This window comes from Monodon monoceros, unplaced genomic scaffold, assembly GCF_005190385.1.
Source record: "Monodon monoceros isolate NGI ecotype Baffin Bay Population unplaced genomic scaffold, NGI_Narwhal_1 Super_Scaffold_4, whole genome shotgun sequence".
NCBI classification, from domain to species: Eukaryota; Metazoa; Chordata; class Mammalia; order Artiodactyla; family Monodontidae; genus Monodon; species Monodon monoceros.
Genome location: NW_021703781.1, coordinates 77,403,146 through 77,421,072, shown reverse-complemented (window position 1 = coordinate 77,421,072; position 17,927 = coordinate 77,403,146). Strand labels below are relative to the sequence as shown.

General features: G+C 42.9%; 1 protein-coding gene across 9 annotated transcripts in view; it reads right to left on the bottom strand.

Annotated features, from left to right (window-relative positions):
- The window catches only part of DOCK1 (dedicator of cytokinesis 1), a 528,766-nt gene that overhangs the window by 63,475 nt on the left and 447,364 nt on the right, over positions 1-17,927 (bottom strand). For all 9 annotated transcript variants that reach the window (XM_029245561.1, XM_029245563.1, XM_029245558.1 and 6 more), the window contains 5 exons: positions 13,471-13,556; positions 13,128-13,284; positions 6,917-6,957; positions 5,353-5,443; positions 1,756-1,875 (listed from right to left, as the gene is read on the bottom strand). In XM_029245561.1, the coding sequence (XP_029101394.1) occupies positions 1,756-1,875; positions 5,353-5,443; positions 6,917-6,957; positions 13,128-13,284; positions 13,471-13,556 (495 nt within the window). The remainder of the gene's footprint in view (positions 1-1,755; positions 1,876-5,352; positions 5,444-6,916; positions 6,958-13,127; positions 13,285-13,470; positions 13,557-17,927) is intronic.

Here is a 17,927-nt window from a genome sequence, read left to right as displayed (position 1 = left end):
CCCCTTCCGTAACACCTGATTACCCTTCTCAAAAACATAATAAGCCAGAAAGCCATTGGGGGAAGGAATGGCTCCACTTTTTTAGCAGTCTGTCGAGAAACAGAATTCCCCTGGCTAAGCTAATAAAATTTTAGCAGTTGGCCTTAATTGTGAAACCATCTCATTTCTATGAAGAAATATATTCTGCTTTGCTATAGGACCAGGTATAATTCACAGACCATTTCCAAGTGGCCTCTGGCCAATCCTCATGCTATTCTGAACATTTTGATTTTTGTCCCATGTCAAGGACCCCAGGGAATAAATAAAACACACATGATCTCTTCAAAAGGGTTTGATTTTTGTCGACAACCACAAAAAGGGTCAGCCATCATCCTTTCCCGATATGGGTGCTGCCGGGAGTAGAACTGGGTCCCCCCACCAAAAGATATGTTGAAGTCCTAACCCTTGGTATCTGTGAATGTGACCTTATTTAGAAACAGGGTCTTTGGGCGTAATCAAGTTAAGATGAGGTCACACTGGATGGCGTGGGCCCTAAATCCAATAATCGGTGCTCTTAGAAGAGGAAGATTTGGACACAGTGACACACAGGGAAAAAGCCACATGAATACGGAGGCAGAAACTGGAGTGATGTATCTACAAGCCAAGGACTGCCGGCATCAACAGACACTGAGAGGCAGAAAGCAGATTCTCCCCTTAAATCATTCTCTCTCAGAGAGCACGGCCCTGCCGACACACTGACTTTGGTTTTATAGCCCCCAGAACTGTGAGAGAACAGATTCCTGCCCAGTGGGTAGGCCTATGTTACCGCAGCCCTAAGAAACAAATACAGGTACCGTCGTGGAATTCTCTGGTAACTTTTCTCAAGGTAAAAAAAAAAAAAAAAAAAAAAAAAAAGGCTGGTAACTGAGATGAGTTAAGAATCCCAAGGAAGGCACAGAATGAGCTTAGAAGCCACTTTGGTGGCAGATTTTAAAAACTTCTTAACTGAAGAAGCCCCGCCCCCCTTTTTTTTTTGCGGTACGCGGGCCTGTCACTGTTGTGGCCTCTCCCGTTGCAGAGCACAGGCTCCGGATGTGCAGGCTCAGCGGCCATGGCTCACGGGCCCAGCCGCTCAGCGGCATGTGGGATCTTCCAGGACCAGGGCACAAACCCGCATCCCCTGCATCGGCAGGCGGACTCTCAACCACTGCGCCACCAGGGAAGCCCCCCCTTTTTTATTAATAGTTACTATTTATCTGAATCACATGAACTACAGTGATGAGACCTATTACTGGCTGATTAAAATGATGGCAGGTTTCCTTTTAGTAGAAGTCAACAGATTAAATAATTTTGTTTGAGCCAGTTAATGGAGAGGCCACCAACATGAGTGATATTGGTCTTGCCATGGGATTAATAGTTTGGTGACAACAGGAAAACGCAAACTGTCAAAGGAAAGCATTAGCTCTAACGTAGCCAGAAATTCCCCCAAATCAGTGTCCCAGCCTGGATTCTCTCTGGCAAGGACTATGAAAATACTTGTGCTTTTCAGTTCTAACTTTCAGCAGAGCATCTACAAAAGGGCGATTGATTTTTATCTTTGGTAGGATTTCTACTTAGAAGCGCCAGCGGGAGGGCCCTGCATAAAACCTTCAGATACACAATCTGTAACAAATTTCTGGTACCACAAACACCATGTGTTAAAAAATGTGTTTACAACACTGCAAGAAGGTGCACACACAGAGGAAAACACCAGAAAATTTGCATTTTTTTTTTTACCTTGCCTTTGTCGAAGTAGTGGATGATTTCCTGGTAGAGCCGCTCTTTCAGCTGTCCCTGTGTTGTCGCCTGGTACCCGTCCCGCTGGGTGAGGTGGGCCGCGCACACGTCCTCCGACCACTGAGGCAAAAGCAAAGCGTAAGCAGTGCCAGGTGAGGGCACGGCCAGGGCTACCGTTTCCCTACCGTCAGGTCAGAATGCACACAGTAAGCCCTGAATTCAGTGTGGGCACTCGGGCCATGATTCCGGGAGTCATTGGAGCTGCTGCCATCAGGCTGCCGGGTCTGGAATTGAGGGCAGAACCTCTGTGCAGAGGCCTCAAGACGAGTGAAAGAAAGAAGAAGGCAAAGCTGGGTCTACATTCACACAGAAGAGAAACCCCGCAGGTTCTGGACAGCACAGAACTGTCAGCTTGCCCAGGATGCCTTGGAACCTTCCAGAAGAATGAGGAACCGGGTGATCTGTGGCTGCCTCAAGTGGGGCATCCCTGGGCGGCGGCCTCAGTCCTGTGCTGCTCAACATTTTAATCAACAGCAGAAGGCACATGGATTCCACTTACAGGTCGTAAAGAAAGCTGCTTACAGACAGGGAGGCGTCTTGGGATCTTCAGCTCTAGGCATGTTGCCTGTCGCAAAGGCAGGGCTCGGCCAGTGTTTGTGGACGTGACAGTGGACTTATGGGATGAAGGAAGGATGCATCGAAGTGAAGGCAAGCTCATTTGACACCTAAACTCCTAAACTTATGCTCAAGAAATCAACGGCACTAAATATAGGGTTCAATAAACTTCAATATTTGGTGGGGACCTACTATGTGCAAGGCACCAGGTCAAAGATGAGTCAGAAAATACCTGCCCCAGAGAGAGTGCCATTACAAATTAGAGCACCGTGGTATATAATAACTCTGCAGAAAAGATTTCATGGGCAATTTAAGGGCGGGAGGCAGGACGAGGGGTTCTGCAGAGGCTCCTCGGAGGAAAGAATCAGGATGGGCTCACTCGTCAGCTGGACTCAGGAGGTGGGTCTTGACCCTGTTTTAAGACAGGACAGTGAGGATGCTACCAAGAAAGCAGTGGACTTGCAGGCTGCCTGGACCACAGCGGGGTGGGCGTGGGGGTCCCCCACTGGACTCAGGGCTGGCCAGGCCACATCTGGAGCAATGGGACCAGCTGTGGTGCCACATTTTAGGGGGCAAGACAAATGGACAGGAACCACTGGGGCAGAGGGCAAAGGCCCCGAGGGACAGGCCTGCAAAAGTGCAAGGCTCCCTAAGAGGCGGGCTCTCACAGCACACACCCCCTCCCACCTTCCCGAAGCCAGAGGGGTTTGGAGCACTCCGTGCTGGACTCCAGGGCTCCAAAGAACAGGGTGAAAGGGCTATGGGGCCAGATGGGCTCTCCGGCACCTGGAGTGTCAAGGAAGAGTGAGAAACCTTTACGCTGCTGCAAATCCTTTCACCTTCAAAGGAGAAGTGCGTAGCCAACCATAACTGGGAGTTACAAACTCAATTAATTGTGGCATTTTCACCACATGGCCAGATTTCTACTTTTATAAGGGTAAAAGTAAAATTTTACATGATTCTGAAACGTAACTACAATAAGATAAATAAGAATAAGAAAGTTTGGATGCCAAATAACTTCCTTGGAGTTTAAAATCACCTAAAAAAATACTGAATGGAGAAGCAAAACTCCTTTATACCCTCCACTTAAACAATGAGATGAAATGACTTGATTGCTAGGCGAAAGGCTGATGTTTTTATTGCCCTTGTTTTTTTTTTTTTCAAAATAGCCTTAACCAAAAAAAGAAGACCCTATTTGAGGATTTTTACTCAATGAACAAGAATATATCAATCATGGTGAAGAATTTTCATAAAGATACAAGTAACGTTCTTTAGTATGTTGATTAACCAGCATGAATTCACATTTTCTGCAATATCAAAACATATTTAGGACAAACTGCAAAATGTAATGATGTAAAAGATATGGAGAGCAATTATTTGGCATCTAACTGGAAAATTCAAAACCCCAGTGGAAATGATAATGCAACTGGGCCAACTGATTTGGGTTGTGAAACATCCTTGTACCATTTGTGATAACCCCGTCTGTGCTCAGTAAGTGCAATGATTAAACAAATGATGTTTCATACACATATATCTATTTTACATTCACACGCCCGTAGAAAAGTTTATGTACTGTGAGAGAGAGTAAGGGTGACCAAGCAGCTTGCCAAGCCCATTTTAATTTCCCTGGTGTAAAAGATATATCTTCGTAGTTTCAAAATCACCTTGTTACTAAAATTTGGGTTTCTAACAAATGAAAGCCATTAGAATTCAAAGTGGGAGGTCTGGTGTGAGATGCCCCAACTGATAACTCTATCTTCATAAATGACAGTCCTTAGGAGAGCTTTATATGGTGAAAAGCCAAAAGGGTACCATGGATGACTATGGATGAGGCATTCAGATTGAAACGAGTCTCATTGTGTTTTCTTTATAAAGGACTCTTGTTTTCAGGCAAAGGTCAATCTCCACACTCCAGTGTCCCTAAAGCAGCTTATGAGTATGCATATCACACAAGCTACTGGAGAGTTCAGGACTGGGCCAAGGGCTAGAAGATTCTTGCTGGGGATTCACTGCCTAACACGGGAAATTCCCTCATCTATCCACCCACCTACCCACACATCCATCCACCCACACATCCGTCCATCCATCCACACAACCATCCATCCACCCACACATCCATCCACCTACACATTCATCCACACATCCATCCATCCATGAATCCATCAATCCATCCAACCACACATCCATCCATCCATCCATCCACACATCCATCCATCCACCCACACATCCATCTTGCCACCCATCAATACAAACAACCACCCAGTTATTTACTGTGGGTCCACTCTGTATGACTAACTGGGCTGAAAATAAAATGGACATGGGGAGGGCATGAATATATTATGGCAACACACACACACACACACACACACACACACACACACACACACACACAGCAATGTCCAAAGCTATCTGAATAACAAAAGGACACTGAGAGCTGAAAGCTGTCATGCCAGACCTATGCTGAGGGGTAACATCCCCCAGGAGAATCAGGCAGGAAGTCCAACATGAACTGATGGACCAACAGGAGATCTTGATGGAACCGCTTAGAACGCACGGAGAGAAAAGTCATGATCTGGTCCCTACACTCTTTGATAAAATAATGAGAGGTGGGCTCATCCTCTCTCTTAGCTATTGTACCACAGAAGTTCCTTCTTATTGAGGTCGCCCTCCGGCATTACTGGGTCCTGTTGGCAGGAATAAGGAATCACAGAATCTCTAACTCACTGCTGGCAGACCAATCATGGGTGTTTAAGATGCTCAGTGATAACTTGCTCTGACATCTTGTCCAATTTGCATTCAGGAGAGCCAAATCTATAATCAAAGTACTTCTTAACTATCTTTGTTTATGTCACTGCATTGAGTCAACATCCATAAAATCTTAAGTTCTAGGTTTACTGAAATTTGTCATGGAAAAATCAAAAGTTAAATGATCTAGTAATTTATAATGACAGGATCATGAAAGTATATGGTAAGTTTTACTACCTTCAGAAGCTTCGCATGGAGAAGCAAGGTATAGGCTGCTTCAGTGTAGTTATCACATTCCTTGTGCAGGTCACAGAGCTTGTACAAATACCTGAGACGATAAAACATAGGTACATTCTTAAAGCATCACCAAATAATTTGTGTTGAGAACTGCAAGAGCTAAATTCTACCTTCAACAGTAAATCATCTCTATACTTTCTTTTTACAATCTTCACAATGAATAATGCCTTGGAAGCTTCTGGTACATGAAGCACTAAGAAAAACCAACCAGAGTAATACACAGTAGATATATTTCTTAAATTTAAGTCCTCTCTTTTCAGGACAAAACTGAAGGTGGCACAAGGAGGTGGAATTATACTTCAAGGTCTCTCATTCTTTCTCATCTTTTCCAGAGTTTTCTTTCTTGCAGTTGAAATGAGAGTACACAATGTTTGATTGTGATTTCTTACATTTCTATTGAGTCCAAATATACACACACACAAAATCCATAAAAATACAAATCCATAAGAATAAAGAGCTCCAATGATCACAGCGAATGTGATCAAAAGAATTCCTCTGCCATAAAGAAATAAAAGTTGCTTTTCTAATATAGAGCAACCTACATTTTTTTTTGTATACACTTTTTTTTTAACACCTTTATTGGAGTATAATTGCTTTACAATGGTGTGTTAGTTTCTGCTTTATGACGAAGTGAATCAGCTATACATACACATATATCCCCATATCTCTTCCCTCTTGCATCTCTCTCCCTCCCACCACAGCCTACATTTTGGATAAAAGAAACTGATTGTTTTCCTCAAGCTTTATTATATTCACATGGTACTGTTTTTAAAGGACAAAGTTAAAAAGCCTTAGAAATCAAAAGTTAGAAAATCATGTTTTTGTTTGCTCTTTATACAAATAAATACGCTAGAGACTTAACAAAAAAAGAAAGAAAATAATGCTTAATGTAACTAAGATTCATCATTAAACTCTAATGCCACGTGGATTATATAATTATTCTGGTCTCGTAAGTGGTAATCTTGCTAAAATTTGACACTGGCCCCTAAGAGTGACCAAGAAGAAGAGGGTACCAATCATAGCCCACCACCCTAGAGAAAAAGGCAAGTGAAGGAGAAAAATCCAGAAGAAAGTATGAAACTTGGGAATTTGGTACCCAGGTAAGAAGAGACTGAAAATTTATACTATTGCCTTATTTCTGATAAAGTTAAGACTGGACTTCTCATTTGATCATATGGCTTACTGTGAAACAATAAAATTTGTGGCAGTGCCTTTTTTCTAAAGGGCCATAAGGGTCAGTCAAAAGGAATAAAAACCCTGTGAAATAATAATTTTCTTCTGAGCTGGCTAAGGATGCCCCCCACCCCAAATCTCCGCATCGGCACGGACAAACTGCACCAGGCCTGACGATACTTCTGGGAGCTCCACCAAATTCAAACTCTAGCCTTCACGATTTCCTACAAGATCAACCCCTGTGGCTATAAAACACTTTTTAGCATGGACTTGACAAACAGCAATTATTGTAAACAGGTCGAGGGTGCAGACGAGCCAGATGCTCACATACCTTATATACATTTCTTCTCTTTCAATCTCTTTGTAGAAATTCTGAAAAATCAAACCACAACACTGTTTTAAGAAACCTGTTCTATAAAAGGTGTCACATACATATTAAAAATCCAGTTCTTCAACTTGTGTCAAACACAGCCAAATGGACCCAGATCTTTGAATATGAACCATAAATTCACATAAAATGCAAAAACACCTTACACTGTTCTTCACATTTTTTTTTTTTGGCTGGCGGGGGGTGATTCTAACGAATAAATTTCCTATACTTTAAACAGTGTAGCGTGTATATGTTAATCCCAAACTCCTATTTTATCCCTGCGCCCCCCTCCCCTTTGGTAACCATAAGTTTGTTTTCTAAATCTGTGAGTCTATTTCTCTTTTGTAAAAAAGTTCATCTGTATCATTTTTTTAGATTTCACATTTAAACGATATCATATATCTTTCTCCATCTGACTTACTTAGTATGATAATAACTAGGTCCACCCATGTTGCTGCAAATGGCATTATTTCATTTTTTATGGCTGAGTAATATTCCATTGTGTATATATATATATATATCACATCTAAATAGATAACCAACAAGAACCTACTGTATAACACAGGGAACTATACTCAATATCTTGTCATAACCTATAATGGAAAAGAATCTATATATTCAGATATATATAGACCTGAATCACTTTGCTGTATACCCGAAACTAACACAACATTGTAAATCAACTCTATTTCAGTAAAACAAAAAGGAAACAGAAAACATGCTTGGCAACAAATTTTTAAAAATTAAAAAATACAATAAACGCTGTGATGGCTTAAATCTACTTCTGTCATTTGAAAGTCACCTGTTTTCAGTTAAAACAAAGGATTACCGGAAGATATGATCTCTTCACCATTCTTAACCATTGTCATCTCATTAGAAGCGAAACGAAAAATTTTGGAATAAGCATCATCAACATGATTCAAAGCATGCTGGGTCTAGCCTCACTTACCAAGAGCCACAAGAAGGCGACGTGGCATTGTAGACCTGATGTCCAACACAGTAGCCACGAGGCGCATGTATTCAAATAGAAAGTCAATTTAATTCAAATTGAATGAAGTTAAAAATTCACTTCCTCAGTTGCACTTGCCACACACTTTTGAGTGCTCAATATCCGTATGGAGCCAGTGCTACTGTCTTGAATAGTGTAGATACAGAGCATTTCCATTATCAAGAAATTTCTATCGGAAAGCGCTGTTCTAGACAGACCTTCCAAAGCACAGTAAGAAAACTGGTTGCTGCTTAAAAAAACACCTCGTGTACAGCACTGATAGAGGAAGGTTAGTTAGCAGATTATCAACAATAGGCTAATTCTACATATTGTAAACTATTTTCAGGATGGGCATAAATATTTCTATTACAATTACATTTCTTAATGTGAAATCTCTATAAACACTCTAAAATCTTTTATCGTTCACGAGGCACCAGAAAGGTGAAGAACAGTCACCTAACAAGGCCTAAGGTATGGAAACACCATTGCCGCTTTCAATGTGAAATTTAGCACCTGCGCACCATGTCAGAACTCTAGAATGGGGGCCTGAGATAACTAGTGAATAGCACCATCATAAAGGCATGCCATTACCCAAGAAGATGAAACAGCCTGTTTCATTTCATTAGCCAAAGAAAGACACTGCTTCCACAATTGATCTCTCCTAAAAGAAATCATAACCAAATGCAGAGAGTAAGCGGGGGCGCGTTTAGAAAGACGCACCGAGATTTTCACATTTTGCAGCACCTGAGATTTGCGTGTCCTCTGGTTCGTGTGCTGTGTCTGGGTAATGAGGATATTTTCAGCTGACGGCTCGGAGCGATGTAACAAAGGGAACCTACATCAAGGGCAGAGGATGAGCCCTTCACTTCCAACTCACCAGTATTTACACGCTACGATTTCACACCACCCTCTTCTGCACTATTTTTAATCCTTTCCTAAGTTTTTGATCATTCTCCTCTACAATTTCACAACGGGGATATCATGCGACTTTCCTCCCCCTCTCCGAGATACGGAAGTGTCTTCTATTCCCTGCCTGCTCTGCGTTCTATTCCCTGCCTAGGACTTCAAAGCCTCCCTAGAACTGAAGGACATTCATCTCAAATCCCAATTTCTTTATAAAACTTTTTCTTTCTTTATGTAAAAGTTCACACTGCTCGGTGCCCCACTTCTGGGCTCTGCGGGCATCCTCCCACCCCCCGTGGTCCTCTCCGCACCAGGGCTGACATCTGTCCAAGCAATCCTATTGGGACTGGGTCTCCAATTCCAGTCCAGTGCTATGCGTTGATCTTTCAGAGTGCAAGCATTTTCACTGTATTTCAATTTTGTACTCCTTCATAACTAAGACACATCCTAAGAGTTTTAGAATTCTAGTTGGAACCACCTTCATTAGCCTGTAAAGGGGCCATGAAGGACCTAACTTATGTCTGTAAAACAATGATTCTACCATTCTTGGGTATGAATATGTTGATAATTGCATAGAAGAGCCAGGTGACACACAACAAATCATGAACCAGTAATTAAAGATTGCATGATTATGAGGTGACGATGAAATTCCACTTAATTACAAATACGCATTTTGCCTAGTGGGAACCATGATCCAGTACACATGCAGACTTGCTTGCAGAGGTACATCTAAAGGACTAGGCCGCTGGGCAGAATCACAGCCCCTGTCTCTCATTTTTTAATTTTAATTTGTTTTTTAAGCGATAGGAAGAGTAGGACATTAACGAGCCCACACAACTTAGAACGTTCCACTAACTCTATTTAAAAAAAAAAAAAATAGCACTGGTTTTAAAGGAAATTTTGCAATGAGCTTACATTTATTTATTGATGAATAAATCTTACGTTCTTTATTTTTTAACCTTAGGATTTCAACGGGATTTCTGCTTAGTGATCAGTTGAGTACATTTTATATGTTTCTAGATGTATGTTTATACATACATACTCATCTAGAGATGGATAGACACATTCAGTTCTATGAAACTCTATTTGTTTCACAAGAAAAGTACCAGGAGAAAAGGTAAAAATGGACCCGGAAGTTAGAAATATATTTATATGATGAAATGTTCTTGGCAGTGAATATTAAGAGACAGAACATCTATCTGTAAAAATCCATTTTTGTTCTCTGTAATCCATAGATCTCTATTTTTTAAATGAAAGAATTGTGATAGTCTGGGATCCATCTTATCCTCCCCAGGAAACAGTTAAGAATAGAATGCTTGACTCTTCCTAGAATGATTCAGGATGTTTCAAGCTGAAGGAAGTGAATGTTGTCCGATAATCTCAGGATGAGAGAGGAACACACCATAACGTCAGGAACTATGATCTCAGGTGTCCTCACAGGACCTTATTTTTCTGACCCTGATTCTGATTCTGATTCTGAGTCTGATTCTGATAAAAGGCCCCATTCAGAGCCTGTCACCATTTCTCCACTAGGTTTTGCATCCTGGTGAGCATGAAAGATCCTGCTTGAAACAAACAGTAGTCAAGCCTCAAAGCTGGAAACCTAATCGACATAATAATAATTCTTCCTTCTGGACACAAATGGGCCTTTTGGGTCCCCTTAAACCTCAGAGGTAGCACTAGAAAAGTATGTCCGTGGTAGGGAATGTTTTTGAAAAGGTTTCTGTTTCTCTCCTGCAGAAAGACACTGATTTCTACTTCGTGTTAACCACACTGGCATCATCAAAATAAATTCCTACAGACAGAGGCAAGAATGCAGGAAGACAACAGAGCAAGAGCCAGGCTCGTTCCTGAGCAAAGGATCGAGGCCCTTACCTGGGGCAGAGCTCGCTGCCGCCCTAGCACAGTCAGGCTACAGGTGGATGGAGAGGCAAACATAGCCAGTGGGCCAGATCTCAGGGATGGACGCCAGTAACTCCTACAGTGGCCCCCGACCCTTATGGTGCACATGCAAACATATTTAGACGTTTCAAGCTCACCGATTCTTTCCTCAGCCGTGTCCAGTCTATTGATAAGTCCAAAGGCATTCTTCATTCTGCAAGTGTCTAGCATTTTCTCTTTGATACTTTCTTAGAATTCCCATCTTTCAGCTTATATTACCTGTTCTTCCATAATGTCTACTGTTTCTATTAGTGCCCTTAGCATATTTATCATGGTCATTTTAAGTGCCCAGTCTGATAATTCTAAAACCTCTAAAGCCATGTCCAAGTCCAGCTGTGATGTCCTGTCTCTTCAGACTGCATCTTTTTTTTTCCTTTAAGACACCTTGTTATTTTATGTTGAAAGTGGCCATGATGTACTGGGTAAAAGGAGTCCAGTACCGGCTCCAGTGCTAGTTTCTGCTCCGGGAGGCTGTGATTCTCCGTATCACAATTTTGGGAGCAGGCGTTTTCCCTGTGGATCGAAGAAGAGTTGTTGATTTTCAGTTTGCCAGCTTTTTTCTTGTGGTGAGGATAGAGTAACGACTTCCAAGCCCCTTTTACATACTGGACCAGAAACCAGAAGTGCCCCGTGTTTAGATCTGCAAGGAAAAAATAAAACAAAAAAAACCTGCTCTGGAAGTTTCAGCGGCCGGCTCGTCGTGGCAAAGCTCAGATTCGGTGTTGACAATGAAGTAGATGGAAGGTGAAAAATATTCCTTTTTGTTTATCTTTTTAATCCAAACATCTCTGGTGATTTTCAACAATGAATGATGGGGCCTGCTCCTCCTGGCACAAAAGTCCACTCCCATAAGCTCAAACCGCCTACAAGTCCGTACAAATGGGGGAAGTCAGGGCAGGGCAACCACCCGCTATCCAACAACCAGGTGGTGGTGAGGACACCCCAGAGAAGGAAAGAGAAGAAACCAGGCACAGTGTTTCCTTGCATTCCTGCGTTGGGACAGGCGGGGGAAATTGAGGAAAACACTACCAGGGCCAGGAGTCTGCTTATCTAGCTTCTAGGAAGCAGCAGGGGAGGAAGATGCAGAGAGATGCAGAGAGCTCTGGAGTCAGATGCGGTGGTCACGTGGCTCCTGAGAGCCACGAGGCCAACCAGCCATGCCCTGCAGCTGAGCTTGTCGTAAAGCTTCCTAGAAGTTCATCGCCCTGAAGCATTCCTGACGTACCACAACTACGTCAAAAACCGATGTCCACAGAGCCTGACCATATCACAGTGAGAGCAGCTCTGCAAGACACCAGTGGATGGCGGTGGTCAAGTTCACCCAAGCCATCACGTGGCCACGCACGAGTTTCTTATGGCTGCCATAACAAATTACCACAATCTCCAGGACTTAAAACAATAGCTCTGCGTTCTCTTTCGGTTTTGGAGGCCTGAGTCTGAAACCCAGGGGTCAGCAGAGCCACATGCCCTCTGAAGGGACCAGGGGAGCTTCCTTCCTGCCCCTTCCAGCGTCTAGTGGCTCCAGGTGTTCCTTGGCTTGTGGCCACATCACTCCCATCTCTGCCCCTCTCTTCACGTGGTCTTCTGCTCTGGGTCTCTGTCTTCTCCTTTTCTGCCTCTTATAAAAATACTTGTCATGGGCTTCCCTGGTGGCGCAGTGGTTGAGAGCCCGCCTGCCGATGCAGGGGACACGGGTTCGTGCCCCGGTCCGGGAGGATCCCACATGCCGCGGAGCGGCTGGGCCCGTGAGCCATGGCTGCTGAGCCTGCGCGTCCGGAGCCTGTGCTCCGCAACGGGAGGGGCCACAACAGTGAGAGGCCCGCGTACCACAAAAAGAAAAAGAAAAAAATACTTGTCATCGGATTTAGGGCCCACCTGGGTAATCCAGGACGGTCTCATCTCAAGATCTTTGACTTAATCACATCTGCTAGGAGCATGTTTTTCCAAACAAGGTCACGTTCACAGGTTCTGAGGATGAGGCTGTGTGACCTTTCAGAGGCCACCATTTGACCCACTACGGGACATGTTTACAGTCTCCTAGTAATGAAACATTTAGGATCTGTAATCAGTGAGGGCGCTCCCCTGCTTACAAAATAAGATGGCTCATCATTCTGAACCAGGGGAAGAACAGTGTGAAAACACCCAGAAGGAAGATGATTTTGCTGACGTGCTTAAAGCAGATACGCAAACAGTTCTTCCTTCCTCCTTCCCTCCCACAGCCAAGGAGACAGGCTGTGTCCTGCTCTGCAGAGCTCCGTGGCCACAGCTTTCACAAGGCTTTGAACTTCTGGTTCAACCTCCGGCTTCCTGGGAAGACCGGGTATTTAACTTTTCACTCACCAGCACGTTGACAGTGCAGCTCATGCGATTTTCTTTGTTCTCATCATGCATGATGGTTCTGTAATCCAGAAGTCTTTCCATCAGGTGCACGACGAGCTTTACAAAAGTTTCTCCCGTTTTGGCAAGGTATTTGTGCTTCCTGCAGTGCTCTAAGAGACTGAAAAATAATTACACGCACCTTGTTAATCACACTCAGGAAAAGAAACTTGACTGAGGTGCAATTTAAAATATTTTCCATTATTAACACTTTTTAATTATTTCTGGGCTACAAAGTTCATTGTCGTCTAATTACAGTCTCTCTGTCTCTATTCTGACATAAATCCCACTGTTAATCAACACTTACATTTTATCAAATAACACTTTGTACTGCTCATCGCCTCTACCTCCTTCCACTTCATGATCCAGCTTGGTGATGATCTCATTTTCAAACTATAATTAAACAGAGAAAGCGTAAATTATCAGCATGGTGGATATTTCATTTCGTGACGTGAGCGTCAATAATACATAAATCGCCGAGAGATCATCATCGGAGAGTTGCCCTACACCTTTGAAGCCTGATCTCATTTAAGAGTTGTCCTTCCTGAACTCCTGGGGGTTTCTGATGAGCCCCTGTCACAGGGGGAATCTTTCATTTCCTTCCGTGGTTAATGAAGCCTTGATGCATATTCTGATCACAGGAGAAAGAGCCAGAGAAAGACAGACAAGGAAACTGTAGGGAAGAAAAATCAAGGAGCAATATGAAAAAACATCCCAAACGGCATCTTTATGAACAAGTAACGGTTAAAATAGCTCCTTGGTTCTTGGAAAAGAACAGATGCTGTGTCACTTGCCCACAGAGTTCTCTGCAATCTGAAAACAGGGAAAGGGCCACTTCCCTGCCACTCCTTGATGGATCCCAGTGAAACATCTCACTCTGGGTGAGAAACAGAATAAAAAGCAAGAGGGGCAATGCCTTTCAGACAGACCAGCAGGCACCTCAAAAAGGTCCATCCCAGGCCCTTCTTCGAATTCCCCAAAGCTTCTGATGAGATTCAGAATATCATGGTGGGAAAGGATCCTCACAACTGATGGTCCCTCTATCTCATGGTTTCAAGAAAACTCTAAATTCTGGACAAGAGAGACTCTCTAAAATGTTTTCACAGAGGTCATGGACCCCATGGCCGATCAGGCTGGAAATAACTACCGCAATAATGATGGACATGCATCCCCAACCTCGCTGCCCAGTCCCCCATCCCTGGCAGAATTCAGAGCCACCTCAGTACTGGGACTCTGGCCAGGTGAGTGCCCCTGTTGCAAGGGGGTCCTGCAGTTACTCACAGATGTGGACCTGGTAGGAAGAAGGGGCTGCAAGAGCTTTAGTTACCTAGAGATGGAGGGACCCACACTGAACTGAAAGAAGATGGGCAAAGGAGGAACTGAAGGAAACAACAGCTGAATTCAGGGTTCAGAAAGCAAGCAGACCATGGCATGTATGCAAGGGTCTCTGGGATCCCTTTTTTTAAAAGATTTTATCGATGCATAGTTGATTTACAATGTTGTGTTAATTTCTGCTGTACAGCAAAGTGACTCAGTCATACATATATATAGATATTCTTTTTCATATTCTTTTCCATGATGGTTTATCACAGGATATTGAATATAGTTCCCCGTACTATACAGTAGGACCTTTTCGTTTATCCATTCTCTATATAATAGTTTGCGTCTGCTAATCCCACACTCCCAATCCTTCCCTCCCCCACCCCTCTCAAGTCTGTTCTCTATGTCTATGAGTCTGTTTCTGTTTCGTAGATAGGTTTGTGTCATATTTTAGATTCCACGTACAAGTGATATGAGATGGTATTTGTCTTTCTCTTTCTGACTTATTTCACTTTGTATGATCATCTCTAGTGGGATCCCTGTGAAATACATGCTCAGACGTTGCTTCCCCAGGCAACTATTACTCGGATCCCTTAAGGATTTAAGCTGCGTGAGAGAAAGAATTTTCTTCTCTCTTGGTCACTGCTGTATTCCCAACCCCTAGAATAGCACCTGAGATGGATGCTCTAATGGTATGAATGTGCTATGTGCACATAAATATATTGGAAAGAGTTGGTGTTAAACTGAAGCTGGGGAGGACTGAATAGGGCCCCAAAGGAGTGGGCCAGTAGGTTGCTAAGACACAACCTGTTCTCTTGGCCACACAAGCCAAGTGGTGAACACATTCATCGAAGTGCTTGTAACAGGTCCACCAGGCACCGTCTACTGCACTGGGGACCCAGGGCACAGCTGCTGCAGTGTCAGCTGGTTGTGGACCCTGGGAAGCAGAAGGCAAGGGGGCTGGTGAGACCCAAGGAGGGGCCTCAGAGCATGACCTTGATTGGGGCACGCTGCCTGAAGCCACAATTTCATCACGCTACAGATGAAACAGAGGCTTAAAGCAGGACTGGAGAGAAGTATTGATTCTTGCTTGACATCAAGGACTCAGCAACATTACAAAAACTAGGACTTCAGTGAATCCCTGCAATTCTCTGCTCCGTTGCCTCCCCCCACAAATAAACACCCTCTTTGATTCTGCTGGGCTTAAGTTCAGGGATTTTAGGAACAGAGAAAAAATCATAGTTCTGTTGAAGAAGAAAGCATGAGTTGCTTTCTTTTTGTTCACCTGAGGTCTCATGATAAGGACTTTTACTATATAATAACAACCTTTGGATACTAACCCGCTATTACTCTGTTCCTTACAGAAAAAAATTCTGCAAAAGGCGGTTCTTCTTGGAAACTAGCACAAGAGAGATGGCTTGCCACTAGACCAAACGTTGGCAGCCCCATCTTCCATGACGGGAATGCCAAATATTAAGTGGTGAGTGCTGATTCTTCAGAAGAAATAATCGAGACACAAAATAAGACTAAATTTAATTAAAACATATGATTCCATTCCACACACGTTTAAGGAGCATACAACAAAGAAGGCTTAGAGAATGAAGGAAAAAACATACCTTATCCTAACATTGGCAAGCACACACTGGCGTTTCAAATTGCTCATCTCTAGTTAATCAGACGGTATTTGCATTTGGAGGCTCTACTTTCTGGAAATGGCATGTTTTCTCTGCTTCCACACAAACCTCACTGTCACAAACAAGGGCAATAAAGGAAGCTCCAGCTCCTTAAAGTATATGCTGCTTATCAAATTTTGACTGATGAATTTAACGTTTTCTAAAAAGAGCGGATGAATGATAAGTAAATCAGAAGAACACAGCTGATTCTAATTTTACTAACCTCTAGTCTAAACTCTGTAATTTGCACAAACACCTGGCAACTCTACTCCGTTTATCAGCAAGGATTCAATTCCACAGATCTGCAGCCAGCCTCGAATTCTAGGGCCTTCGTTAATTTTTACAGAATACACTAGAATCAGTTTGCTCCTGTGCTGTGAACTGTTATCATAATCAGGATTAAATGATCCTGTCCAAATAAATTGGAGAAAGTAACTCTGCTGAGAGAGGAGAGCTGGTTTTATAAAAATTATGCTTATTATCTTACTTGTAAATGTATGCTGTCTGGTAATTTGCAAAAGGATTCTCTATGGTTAGGATAAAATTAGCAAGGGTTTACTGTGTTGCTCAAAAGGTAGCAGAGGCTCACTCATGTGATAAGCAAAATCATTATCTTTTCCTCTCTTTCCTGAAACACTAATATTGCTTCGAAAAGATCCACAGGGTGTCCAACTTAAAATATTGAGCAGAGCGTCCCTAAGCATCTGATACCAGCAGCCCTCTGAGAATATGAAACACAAGAGGCCACGTAGATAGGACTTTTCAGAAGGTTGCTATTAAGTTGAACACAGTGGAGGATGTCTGGGTCGGGGGTGGAGGGAGCCATGCTCTCAGGGGTAATGTACTAACATCATCGTTAATTCAATTAACTTAGAACCATTGCTTTCGCCACTCAGTGCCACTGTGAACCATGGGTTATTGGCTCCAATTTAGGAGATCATGGGGTGAAGGGTCTCAGCAGCGGATAATCCAAAAGCCAGTTCTCCTTGGTTTGGAATGCATCATTTCTGTTGGGGCTTAGATTTACCATTCTTGCTATAATGCATTTATAAGTGTATAAAAACCAGGCTTGCATTCTCCAGGCATCCAGGGACACATTTACAGAAGAGATCTGGGGTTATGTCAGAGCAAGGGAGGGCCAGGATGGAAAGGTTTGCACAAATAACTCACCACATGGGTAAAGCGCTTAGAGGTTACCAAGAGGTGGGAGAAAGCTGAGCTCTAGGACCGCGGTCAGCTTAGTGCATTAGCGAAAGGGTTTCTTTCGAAACCCTTTATTAATAACCCTAAATAATAACCTAAATAACCCTAAATTATTCGCAAATAATCCTGGGTGCAGGAATGCTTCTTTTTATTGCGCTTTGCATTACTGTGTCTTTAGAAATTGAAGGTTTGTGCATTGAGCAAGTCTACTGGTGCCCTTTTTCAAACAGCCTTTGCTCACTTTGTGTCTCTATGTCATATTTTGGTAATTCTTGCAATATTTCAAACCCTCCAGCAGCCTTTACAGCTAGCAGAAGGCTCAGATGATGGTTAGCATTTTTCAGCAATAAAGTAGTTTTTAATTTTTAGCAATGAAGTATTTTTAATTAAAGTATTGCTTTTTTAGACATAATACTATTGCACACTTAAGAGACTACAGTATAGCGTAAACAACTTTTATATGCACTGGGAAACCAAAAACTTCATGTGATTCGCTTTATTGAGATATCCCTTTATCGCGGTGGTCTGGAACCAAACCTACAATATCTCCTGGGTCTGCCTGTATGGG